Source organism: Stegostoma tigrinum, chromosome 11 (assembly GCF_030684315.1).
Source record: "Stegostoma tigrinum isolate sSteTig4 chromosome 11, sSteTig4.hap1, whole genome shotgun sequence".
Classification (NCBI taxonomy): Eukaryota; Metazoa; Chordata; class Chondrichthyes; order Orectolobiformes; family Stegostomatidae; genus Stegostoma; species Stegostoma tigrinum.
In genome coordinates, this window is record NC_081364.1 from 32,512,989 (window position 1) to 32,526,083 (window position 13,095).

The window sequence follows — 13,095 nt, forward strand, 5'->3', positions numbered from 1 at the left end:
CTTGACCTACTAGAGAGAAGTGATTGTGCATGTACACTCATACTGGTAAGTGAGGAGTATTCCATCAAACTCCTGACTTGTACTTTATAGATGGTGAACAGGCTTTGGGGAATCTGGAAGTGAGTTATTTGCTGCAGGATTCCTAGCCTCTGATCTGCTCTTGCAGCTATGGTTCTTGTGCAAATTGTTCTAAGGAAGTTTGGGGGGGGGTCGGGTCACTGGACTTGAAAGGTTGACTCTCTTTTCTGTCCAAGATGCTGGCAGACCTGGCGACCAGTAATTTTTGGTTTTACTTGTATGGCTAATCCACCTCAGTTTCTGCTCAATGGTCACCTGCAGGAACTTGACAGTAAAGGGATTTAGTGATGGGGAATGCCATTGACTATGAAGGGATGATGGCAGGATCGTTGCTGGGAGACAATCATTGCCTGGCACTTGTGTAGCACAATATCACTTGTTACTTGTCAGCTCAAGGTGAGATACTGTCCAGGTCTTGTTGCATTTAGGAATGGTCAGTTTCAGTATCTGAGAATTCGTGAATATCATGCTGTCATCAGCAAACATTGCAATTTCTGACCATATGACAGGGAGAAAGGCATTGATGAAGCAGCAGAGGATAACTGTTTGTACTGGCCGATATGTGTTCTCGTCGACAAGCAGTGCTTGTGACTTGGAGATGTAGTCCCTTTTATTCAGTATCCCTGTTGAGCGCCTTTTGTCTGCTGGTAGTATTGTCATGTTCTTGTCCTTCCTTAATCCTTCCAGGGCCTGTGTGTTGAGGGTGTTGAGTTCGCTCCTTCTGGCTAGTGTCGGGATTACTGTCTGTCTTATCATTTACATTTATCTGTCTTACATTTAACCGATTCTAGTTTTGCTGGAGCTGTGTAACATTCTGTAAGGTGTCGTCTTGGTGACAAGGGCAGTCACTCTCACCTCATTTCTACAATTCAGCTCTTTTGGTCATGTTTGAATCAAGATTGTGGTTCGGAGTCAAGTGGCCCTGACAAAACCCCAACTGAGCATCAGTAAGAAAGCTATTACTAAGCAAGTTGTGCTTGATAGCACTGTTGATGACAATGTCCACCACTGGACTGATGGTGTGGCAATTGGTTGAGTTATATTTGTTCTTATGCCTTAAGGACATACCTGAGCATTCTGTAGTTGTACTGAATATTTTGATTAGGGTTGTGGCAAGTTCTGGAGCACCAATTCCTCAGAAGCACTGCTGCAATTTCATCAAGACTCACGGCCTTTGCAATATCCAGAGCCTTGCACTACTTCTTGATAACACGTGGAGCGAAACTAACAGGTTGAAAACTCGCCATTGAGAGGCTGGGGATCTCTGAAGGTGGACAAGTTAGATCCCAAAACAGAAACTCTAACTAAAAATTGTTGCAAATGCTTTAGCTTTATTTTTTCTTTGCTCTAATGCAATGGGCTCCATTGTTATCAAGGATGAGGAAGTTTGTGGAGGATCCTCCTCTTTGAAGTGTTTAATTGTCCACTACCATTGACGACTAGATGTGACAGGACTACAGAGCTAAAATTCAGGTCCATTTGTTGACAATAATGTAGCTCTTGTTGCTTATGTTGTCTGACAGATCGGTAGTCGTACTTTGTAGCTTCACTAGGTTAACGCCTCATCTTTAGGTAAACAAAGTACTGCTCCTTACATGCCCTCCTGCACTGAACCAGAAAATGATCCCTAACTTGATGGAAAATGTACAGTGGAGAATATGCCAGGCAATGAGGTAGAAAATTGTTGGGAGTACGATTCACCTACAGCTGATGGCCCACAGCATCTCACAGGTGCCCAGACTCGAACTGCCAGATCTGTTTGTAGTCATTTAGCATGGTGATAGTACCACACAACAGAGAGTATTCTCAACGTGAAGACAGAGCAGTATCTGCACAAGGTCTGCAGGGTGGTTACTGTTATCAATATTTTCATTGCCACAGATGCATGTGACCAGACAGACTGGGGAGAATGGGGTTAACTATATTTTTCCCCTCTTTAATGATTCTGTCACCACCTGCTGCAGATCAAGTTTAGCAGCCATGTTCTTTAGGAATTAACCAGCTCAGTTGGTGCTTACAAGCCACTGCTGGTTTCATTCCTTCTTCCTTTCTAGCAGCTGATACAACTGAATGGCATGCCAGTTATTTCAGAAGGTGATTGAAAATCAACCACCTTGTAAGGGTCTGGACTCAAGGGAAGGGTAGCCTTTCCTAAAGAGTATTACTGAAACATATGAGTTTTTACGACAATCAACAATGGTCATCATCTTTAGGCACATTTTCCTAGATTTTTTTTTAAACAGAATTCAAATTTTGCCTTCTGCCATGGTGGGATTCAAACCCTGCTCCAAAGAATATTAGATAATAAAATGTGAGGCTTGATGAACACAGCAGGCCAAGCAGCATCTCAGGAGCACAAAAGCTGACGTTTCGGGCCTAGACCCTTCATCAGAGAGGGGAATGGGGTGAGGGTTCTGGAATAAATAGGGAGAGAGGGGGAGGCGAACTGAAGATGGAGAGAAAAAAAGATAGGTGGAGAGGAGAGTATAGGTGGGGAGGTAGGGAGGGGATAGGTCAGTCCAGGGAAGACGGACAGGTCAAGGAGGTGGGATGAGGTTAGTAGGTAGGAGATGGAGGTGCGGCTTGGGGTGGGAGGAAGGGATGGGTGAGAGGAAGAACAGGTTAGGGAGGCAGAGACAGGTTGGACTGGTTTTGGGATGTAGTGGGTGGAGGGGAAAAGCTGGGCTGGTTGTGTGGTGCAGTGGGGGGAGGGGACCAACTGGGCTGGTTTTGGGATGCGGTGGGGGAAGGTGAGATTTTGAAGCTGGTAAAGTCCACATTGATACCATTGGGCTGCAGGGTTCCCAAGCGGAATATGAGTACAGCAACCTGTTGTGTTCATCCAGCCTCACATTTTATTATCTTGGATTCTCCAGCATCTGCAGTTCCCATTATCACTAGTCCAAAGAATATTATCTAGGTTTCTGGATTACCAGTCCGGTAACAATATCACTACGCCAACTGCACCACAAAAAGCAAAATTAAGCTCAACCTGCCTAAACTCTTTTGAGACCTTTACTGGAATTATGTATTCCCCTCTGAACACACTGTAGGAATGGTGTCAAGGCCTTTGAACGGATGAAGAGATTTGTTAGAATGGTACAAGGAATGAGGGATTCCGATTAAATAATGACATTGGAAAGGCTAAGTTTTGTTCTCTTATGAAAAAAATAATATTAAATTTAAATAGGCATGTTCAAAATCATAAATGGCTGCAATAAGAGTAATGGTAAATGAAAACAAACTGTTTCCAGTGGCAAAAAAAATTAGAACCATAGGTCTCATTTCCAGAGACTGTAATTTAAGTCAAGGTAACATGTGGAAATATTGTCAAAGTGAGTTGTTACAATCTGGAATGCACTGCTTGAACAAGTAGTGGGTTAAGATCAATAGTTAATCTTCACAAGAACACTTACTGGTCAGTGTTGCATCAATCTGTGACTGATTGCAGTAACCCATTGTTTAGCAGTTACTTTTGCTTCAGTTAACCAATATTGCAATTGCAATGAAAGTATGGCATGCTTTGTATTGAAGTATTTAGGGTTTCTCCCATTAATTTTTGCCTCTTTGTCCATAGCATAATGGTGGATTTTTTATATTTACAGAAAAAAGTCACCTAAATGATTTAATTACCTATTTCGAATAGAATTAGTAAGTTGTTTAACTCTAATTGATTTCTCACCATGATTACAAACAGCACACTACAGGATGTCCTCAAAACATATTTCAAATTTTTGACAGATTTTAAATTTATAATTCCTTTAAAAGGCAACATTTCACAACTACCAAAATCCTACTTAGATCTTGGATATTAGCCAGTTCTTCACCCATTACAGAATGTTTGCACGTCATTGCTACATAATTTCTCTTTTAGAATTAGAATTATATTTTATTGTCATTTGCACTCAAGTATAGGAATACAGTGAAGAGTGTACAAAGTTGTCATTCTCTGGCTCTATTGTGGTTATAAAGCCAGAATTTCCAAAAAAACACTAACTTAGAGTAGCAATACAATATTCTTGACCAGAATGCTACACAGTCACTTCCAGTTAATTATCAAATTTCTCCATTGAGCAAATAAAATTAAAATACGTAAAATAATGCTACTTACAGTTTGAATGGCAGAAACGGTTGAGTAGCTGACCGTAAAATGCCAAAGCATAGAAATCTCCCCTTGTTCATAAGTTGTCCCTTCCAGATGGTGTAAGGCTTTCCTAAACAGGCAGAACTCTTGATTTTCAGAAGGTCAGTCAAAAAAAAACTAAGTTAAACTAACACATGGTGAGCTATTATTAACCGAGGAGACCAAGTAAAATGTACAGATACAATGCCAAGAGATGAAAAGGAGTCTAAAAAGATCAAGGCACAAAAGCACAGGGTTGTCTGTGAAATGAAACACTTGAAAGCTCACCACAGGATGCAAATAAAATCCACAAAATACATGTCAAATCAGGAATTGAAAGGGAGGAAGGAATTTGCAAAAACTGCAAATTACGGAAACTGTGGGTCAACAATTCCCCAAGTGCTGATGGCATTCATCCTATGATCTTAAAAGAAGTTGATAATAAAGGAAGTTGATACACTGCTCTTAATTTCTTAAAATTCTCTAGATTTGGGGAATAATCCATTAAATTGGAATGCAGCTGACAGTACTACTATCTTCAAAAAAGGGGAAAGAAAACAGAAAACTATAGGCTAACGTGTCTTGGGGAAAAATGTACAAAGTTATTATTAAATACATCATTTAAAAGGCACTTTTGATAGGTTAAAGGTAATTGGGTAGTCAATACAGTTTTGTGACAGAAAAATCATGTTTAAACAATTTACCGAAGTTCTTTGAAGGAGTAACATGTACGATGGATAAAGGGGAACCAGGTGACGCTCTGTACTTAGATTTCACAAGACAATTTGATAAGGCACCACACCAAAAGGTTATTGCAGAAAATAAAAGCTCATTATACAGGAGATAATATATGCAGAGCAGGAAACAGTGCATACATAATAGGTCCGGTTGGTACAGGGATCAGTGCTAGTGCCTCAACTTCTTCCAATTTATAAAAGCTTTACAAGTTATAATGATCTGAAGGGAAAAATATAGTTGCTAAATTTGCTGATGAAAAAGGTAGGAAAGCAAGTTGTGAAGAGGTTACAAAGAAGCTACAGAAGTACATAGGTAGGTTAAGTGAGAGGGCAAAGATATGGCTGATGGAGCATAATATGGGAAATGGTTAAACTGTCCATTTGGCAGAGTCAGGGTCATAGAACATAACAGCACAGCATAGGCCCTTCGGCCCTCGATGTTGCGCCAACCTGTGAAACCAATCTGAAGCTCATCTAACCTATAACATTCCATTATCGTCCATATGTTTATCCAATGACCATTTAAATGCCCTTAAAGCTGGCGAGTCTACTACTGTTGCAGGCAGGGCATTCCATGCCCTTACTACTCTCTAAGTAAGGAGAGCATCTCTGACATGTGTCCTATATCTATCACCCCTCAATTTAAAGCTATGTCCCCTCATGCTAGCCAGCACCATCCAAGGAAAAAGGCTCTCAATGTCCACCCATCTAATCCTCTGATCATCTTGAGTGTCTCTATTAAGTCACCTCTTAACCTTCTTCTCTCTAACAAAAACAGCCTTAAGTCCCTCAGCCTTTCCTCATAAGACCTTCCAGCCATACCAGGCAACCTCCTGGAAAATCTCCTCTGTACCCTTTTCAATGCTTCCACATCCTTCCTGTAATGCAGAGGCCAGAAATGCACGCAATACTCCATGTGCAGCCGCACCAGAGTTTTGTACAGTTACATGACCTCATGGCTCCGAAACTCAATCCCGCTACTGATAAAATCTAACACCACGTACACCTTCTTAACAACTTTCAGGGAACTATGCACATGGACACCAAGATCTCCCTGCTCATCCACGCTACCAAGAATCTTACCATTAGCCCAGTACTCTGTATTCCTGTTACTTCTTCCAACGTGAATCATCTCACACTTTTCCACATTAAACTTCATTTGCCACCTCTCAGCCCAGCTCTGCAGCTTATCTATGTCCCTCTGTAATCTGCAACATCCTTCCACAAGATCCACAACTTCACTGACTTTAGTGTCATCTGCAAATTTACTAAACCATCCTCTACGCCCTCATCCAGGTCATGTATAAAAATGACAAACAGCAGTGGCCTCAAAACAGATCCTTGCAGTACATCACTAGTAACTCCAGGATGAACATTTTCCCATCAACCACTACCCTCTCTCTTCTTACAACTAGCCAATTTCTAATCCAAACCACTAAATCACCCTCAATCCTATGCCTCCGTAATTTTCTGCAATGGCCTACCATGAAGAACCTTATCAAACACTTTACTGAAATCCATATACTTCACAGCAACCGCTTTACGCTCATCCACCTGCTTGGTCACCTTCTCAAAGGACTCAATAAGGTTTGTGAGGCATGACCTAGCCTTCACAAAACCGTGTGGACTATCCCTAATCAAATTATTCCTTTCTAGAGGATTATAAATCCAATCTCTTATAATCCTTTCCAACACTTTACCCACAACTGAAGTAAGGCTCACTGGTATATAATTACCAGGGTTGACTCTATTCCCCTTCTAGAAGAAGGGGACATTTGCTATCCTCCAGTCTTCTGGCACTATTCCTGTAGACAATGACGACATAAAGATCAAAGCCAAAGGCTGTGCAATCTCCTCCCTAGCTTCCCAGGGAATCCTAGGATAAATCTCATCCGGCCCAGGGGACTTATCTATTTTCACACTTTCCAGAATTTCTAACACCTCCTCCTCATGAACCTCAATCCCATCTAGTCTATAGCCTGTATCTCTGTATTCTCCTCGACAACATTGTCTTTTTCATGTGTGACTACAATCGAAAAATATTCATTTAGCATCTCTCCTATCTCTTCGGACTCCATGCACAACTTCTCACTACTGTCCTTGACTGGCCCTAATCTTATTCTACTCATTGTTTTATTCCTGACATACCTATAGAAAGCTTTGGTGTTTTCCTTGATCCTACCTGCCAAAGATTTCTCACGGCCCCTCCTGGCTCTTCTTAGCTCTCTCTTTAGGTCCTTCCTGGCTAACTTGTAACTCTCAAGCACCCTGAGCCTTCACGCCTCATCTTTACATAAGCCTCCTTCTTCCTCTTGACAAGAGATTCAACTTCTTTAGAAAACCACGGTTCCCTCACTCGAACACTTCCTCCCTGCCTGACAGGTACATACTTATCAAGGACACGCAGTACCTGTTCCCTGACCAAGGTCCACATTTCAACTGTGCCCAGCACCTGCAATTTTCTTCCCCATCCTATGCATCCTAAATCTTGCCTAATCACCTCATAATTGCCTTTCCCCCAGCTATAGCTCTTGCCCTGAGGTATATACCTAATTCAAAGCTGAGAGATGGAAGAGCTCTGAGGTGCACAAGGATCTGGGTGTCCAAGTGCACGAATCACAGAAGTTGAATATTCTGGTATAGCAAGAAACAGAATAACATCATTCATTGCAAGTGGGGATGTTATACTTCAGTTATACAAAGCGTTGATAAAACCAAATTGGAGTACTGTATAGTGGTTTCCTATTTTATGAAGGATAAAAATATACTGGAGGCAGTTCAGAGAATGCTGGAATGAATGGGCTGTTTTATGAAGAAAGATTGATCAGGGCAGACATGTATTTAGTGGAGTTTAGAAAACTGAGAGGCAACTTGATTGAAATATGCAAAGTCCTGAAGGGACTTGACAAGGAGAATATGGAAAGGATATTTTCGCTCGGTGGGAGAATCTAGAATAAGAAGTCACTGTTTAAAAATAAGAGGTCATAATTTAAGACAGATGAAGAGAAATATTTCTCTCCAAGAGTGGTGAGTCTTTGCAACATTCCTCAAAAAGCAGTGCAGGTAAAATCCTTGAATATTTCAAGGCAAGAGATAGATAAATTCTTAATAAGCACGCTGGAGGTATGCAGAAATGTGGAGTTATGTTTAAAATCAGATCAGTCATCTTTTTGACTAGTGGAGCTGATTCAAAAGTGGCAAGTACTGCTCCTCCTCCCATTTCATAAATTTGCAGGCAGATGAGGGATAACCACAGAAACACACTACACAAATGTTGGAGATCTAAAATATTTTAAAATGCACATAATACTAGTTAACAGACTGTTTAAAAATGAACAATAGCTAACATATTTTTCGCTGAACCTATTCCAGGCAATGTAAAGGATTCGAAGCAGCCCAGCTGGAAAGGTCAGGCAAAGCAACACCAAGTTTGATCACTGGGTTGGTTACTTTAAGCATAGATCTTAGAACTGAATAATTGGTATTTACTTTGCCACTAATGTATGTGTAATTTTCAAATGCTAGTAAAATTCACCAAAACTATTCTGCAGTCGCAATAATGTGTACTTTTTGCCAGCAGCTCAACGCAAGCCTCAGTCAAAAGCTAATAAGTAAATATACGAGATTCACTACTGTTTTGAAAATCAAGTCTTCTTGACCTCAGGTTAATGTTCTTACAGTATTACTATCCAGCCATTAAGACTTGCATATCAAGACTGGTGCGTCTAGCACAGCATTAAATGCAATAACAATAAAATGCTTTCTGGGTGTTCAGTTTCTACTGAACAATGACAAGTATTCGAGAGTTTGCAGTCCATGTCCTCATTACTGTCCCCACCTCAAAAGATGGAATTCCACCTTGATTGTAGCCAAATGATGGAAAAACAAAGTACACATTGCTATATGATATCTACCAATTCAAACATGAAAATGAGAATGAACATACCTGATTGGGTGTCATCTATGCTGCAAAAGCAGAAGAAATAGTGTATTACCATACATAAGCAATTTTGTCCCAAAAATAACATCCTTGATACAGCCTATCTGGGGATCTTTGCAGATCAAACCATATTTGAAGAAACTCAACACAGCTGTGACTTGGTTCAGACAATATTAATTATTTTCTGCCATTGTTCTTTTATGAAATATAAAAATTTCTGCCTAGCTACTCAGGACTTTGCTCCCATGCTTTTCAAAAGCACAGGCTCCCCAGCGTGCAAGATCCTGGGTTCCCAAATCACCCCTTTTTATCTCACCCAAGTGGCCATTACATCTGATAGGCATGTCAGACCACTCCAATGCTCTGGAAAAAGTGGAACAGAAGTTATAGTTCAGCCTCATCTTCCCATGCAGCAAAAGCTGTAGGATATTAATATCAATTTGCGAAGGTGATGGATGGCCTAGAGATATTATCGGACTGTTAATCCAGAGATCCAGGTTCTGGGGACCGGGGTTCAAATCCCACTACAGCAGAACTTGAATTCAAAGTTAACTTGGAAATAAGAGTTTAACGATAACCACAAATCCATTGCTGATTGGTATCTGGTTCACGAATGTCATTTAGGGAAGGAAACTCTCAGCAATGTGGTTGATTCTTAAACAGTCTGCTGGGCAATAAATGCTGACCTAGTCAATGATAGCCTCATCCTGTGGATGTTAAAATTAAATCTCAGAGTTACACCTTGCTGATGCAAAGCTGACGAGGCCAAAAGCAGCACCCTGTTCTACCTAGAGGGGACCAAACCTTATGGCACCAAAATTGGATTTTAAGCCTATATCACTACCGTGTGGAGAAACCAGGATAGTAAAAATATACAAAAGACAATCATTTCATCAAGAAAAGCCTTCATGAAGCCTGAAAAGAATATTAAATCACATTTCATTAAAGATCAATTTTCACCAAATCTCAAAACTTCCAAATACATATGCAGGTCGGCTGAACACTATCTTAATTTGGCACCATAAAAACACAAAGGAAACAAAAGAGAACAATCACTCCTCGAGTTATACTTAATCAAGTTTCTTCTTGGCAAGGAGGCACCTCAGTGGTTCAAAAATGAGAAAGGATCAAAACCAAAGTATGTAACGGGGGCGGGGAAAGAAGAGTTTACCTCATCATAGCTCTGCTATCTATCTGTATTCCACCTGCATGAATGCTATAGATTGGTGCTTTTAAAAAACTTGTTCATGGGTTGTGGATGTCACTGGCTAGGCCTGCATCTACTGTCCATTTCTAACTGCCCAGAGGGCTGTTAAGAGTCAACCACATTGCTATGGGTCTAGAGTCATGTGTAGGCCCGACTAGATAAAGATGGAAATTTCCTTCCCAAAAAGACATTAGTGAACCACGTGGTATTTTCCCAACAATCGACACAAGTTTGTTTTATGGTCATCATTGAATTCTTAAATCCAGGCTTTTCAAAAAAAAATGCAAATTCCACCATCTTCCATGGCAGGATTCGAATCTGGGTCCCCAGAACAACAGATTTGACTGTCTGGCAACAATACCACTCGTCCAATGTCTCCCCATAAATGGAATGGCTGATCTGGCTTGAAGAGAAAGCCATGTTCAGAATATTTAGAAAGCCTCAACCTGACTCAGAAAAACACAGGGGAATGTAAGTCTTCATTAGGGAATTATGCCAAGATAGAATCATGGGCTTTGAAAGAAATATTCGTTTACCGAAGAAGTTTTATTAGCTGACCTAAAATTATGCATGAAATGAATATTTTCATCCATTTAGCATACAGACAGTGCCACATAACACACCGAAGAGCATTCTTAGATTGAAATGTGACTTAATCTCCACAAAGGACTGTGCAGCAGTCACTCTTACCAATACTATCATGGACAGCTGCAGCAGCAAACTGGATGAGAATTAAATAGAGCATGAATTAAACAGAGCACGCTTTTCCTTCTTGTTCATTCTCTCACCACCTGCTGCCTACCTGGTCTAGCAGCTACATCCTTTGGGTCTCATCCAGCTCAATTAGCAGTGGAGTTTCCAAGTCACTACTAGTGGTGGGCATTTAAGACTCCCTCCAGGGTACAATCACCATTACAACCCTCAGCACTTCCTCCAAGCTCTGTTCAAGGTGCATAAGTACCTTGTGTGTCGGGGCATCAGCTAGTAAGCAGAAAACTTTGTAGGTTTCCCTTTTCACGTTTCACTTTATGCGTAAATGTTAAAAACTCTTAATGCAAGTCACCCTGATCTTATACCATAGTGCTGCTACCTCTGCTGGGCCTGTCCTGCCAGTGGGACAGGGCACATCCAGGGATTTTAATACTTTTGTTTGGGACATTATGTATAATAAGATTCTGATATTATAACTATGCTAGACTGTTTGACTAGTCTGAAAAGCAGCTCTCTCAATTCTGGCACTAACCCTCACATGCCAATAAGGAGGACATTGCAGGTCAACAGGGCTATGTACGCCTTTATAGTTTCTAGTGTGTTAGTCAATGCCAGGCAACCTGTCCAGTTTCATTCCTTTACAGTGGTTGATTCAACTAATGACTTGCTAGGCCATTTCAGAGTACACTTAAGAGTCAACCACCTTGTAAGAGTCTGCTGTCACACGTAATCATAATAGGTAAGGACAACAGTTTCCTTCCCTGAAGAAGTCCAAAAATACCATAGTTCTGAAGATAATTGATGTTGGTCACCGTTAGGCCCTTAAATTCCAGAGTTTTATTCAATTGAAATACACCATTGTGTAGCTTTAGGCAAAGGCGGTGAACTGGCAAGTTAATTAGAAGCAACTCAACAAGAGAGGGTCATGGTATAATTTGCAAATTCATAGATCAATTTCTCGGTGTTAAATTATCAGCCAACAACATAATGAATCACCGGGAAATCCAAAATTCAGGCCCGCATCTGTACTCATCTAAGGCAATATTCATCCTTACAGATAAAACCAGGGCTTGTAAAGAAGATAACAAAGTTCCAATTAAAAACTGATACAGTACATCTCTCTACTCTAATGTTTCCCAAACCTTTCCCTTCTGCAACCCCATGTTGAGGCTCGAAAATTGCAATGACTGTACACAATGAAAACAGTGGGATATGAGAAAAGCTATGGCAGTATTTTCAAAACTTGTCTTTTCACTGTACTTCTGGAGCAGGAATCAAGCCTCAAACGTCATTTATTTAAACTGTGCCCATCATTTTAAAAGGGCCTCAAAGCTGTTAAAGGTTCAAGTTCCACAGTAGCCATTGTTGACTTAGAGCTCATGACCAATATATCCTCCAACAGTTTGTCTGGAGCAGGCAGAACAATCTCGATTCACAGAATGTATATTCCACACATGCTTTTCTTACCTGAACACAACTGGCTTTGGTATTTTGGGAATTTTTTCCTTGTAAACAAAGGATACCACAGCATATGGGCAAACATGTCTTGGATACTGTCGTATGCCTTCATTTCCAAATTCATAAAGATAAAACTGAAAAATTAAAGTACAACATTAATAACCTAATGAAGCAAATGGTTAATTTACGTATTGATTTCTAGAATATGGCATCAACAAAAAATTAAGCTTACCTTTTGAAAATTACAAATAAATCAAGTCAATTGCCAAATTTCAGATGGATGAAATTTTGAAAAGGTACCTGTGTAAGATCAAATGCTCTGTAAGTGAATAGTGAAGTGACCCGGTTAAGGTTTCTAAACACATGGCAATCATGTTTTGGAGTCGGAGGGGTAAAATTCTTGGTGGAGTTATCGAAAACAGCCTTTACTCTTCCCTGAAGAATTAAAATTAAACAAATAAAAATTAGACATGTTAAGATATCATGAAACAGTTCACCATTTTCAAATGAACAACTTGAAAAGGACTATTTCCCTCAGCCCTCTCGCAATACTGTTCCAAACAGATCAAAGAGGGACAATCAGTCCTTTTCACACCAGAAATAACGTGCAATTAGCATCTAGTCAATGCCTTCTCTCATAACTGGTGAAATCTCAGCCGCCATTATTAGAAATTATAACACACATAATTCCAAGACAAAAACAAATGTTTTAATACTGGGATATTTTTTCCTTATTGTGTTTGTTTTAATTTTGTATGCAGAACAATTACATTTCATCACAAAGGAGATATAATGAAGTTGGAGACAAGGGAGAAGAATGAAAACAAGAGACAAAGCTGGC

The 13,095-nt window shown here is 40.2% G+C and overlaps 1 protein-coding gene across 4 annotated transcripts in view; it reads right to left on the reverse strand.

The window, feature by feature from the left end:
* tasora (transcription activation suppressor a) overlaps positions 1-13,095 on the reverse strand; it is a 55,239-nt gene that overhangs the window by 23,516 nt on the left and 18,628 nt on the right. For all 4 annotated transcript variants that reach the window (XM_048547461.2, XM_048547463.2, XM_048547460.2 and 1 more), the window contains exons 6-9: positions 12,555-12,689; positions 12,264-12,388; positions 8,885-8,904; positions 4,190-4,292 (exon numbers count right to left, since the gene is read on the reverse strand). In XM_048547461.2, coding sequence (XP_048403418.2) covers positions 4,190-4,292; positions 8,885-8,904; positions 12,264-12,388; positions 12,555-12,689 — 383 coding nt within the window. The remainder of the gene's footprint in view (positions 1-4,189; positions 4,293-8,884; positions 8,905-12,263; positions 12,389-12,554; positions 12,690-13,095) is intronic.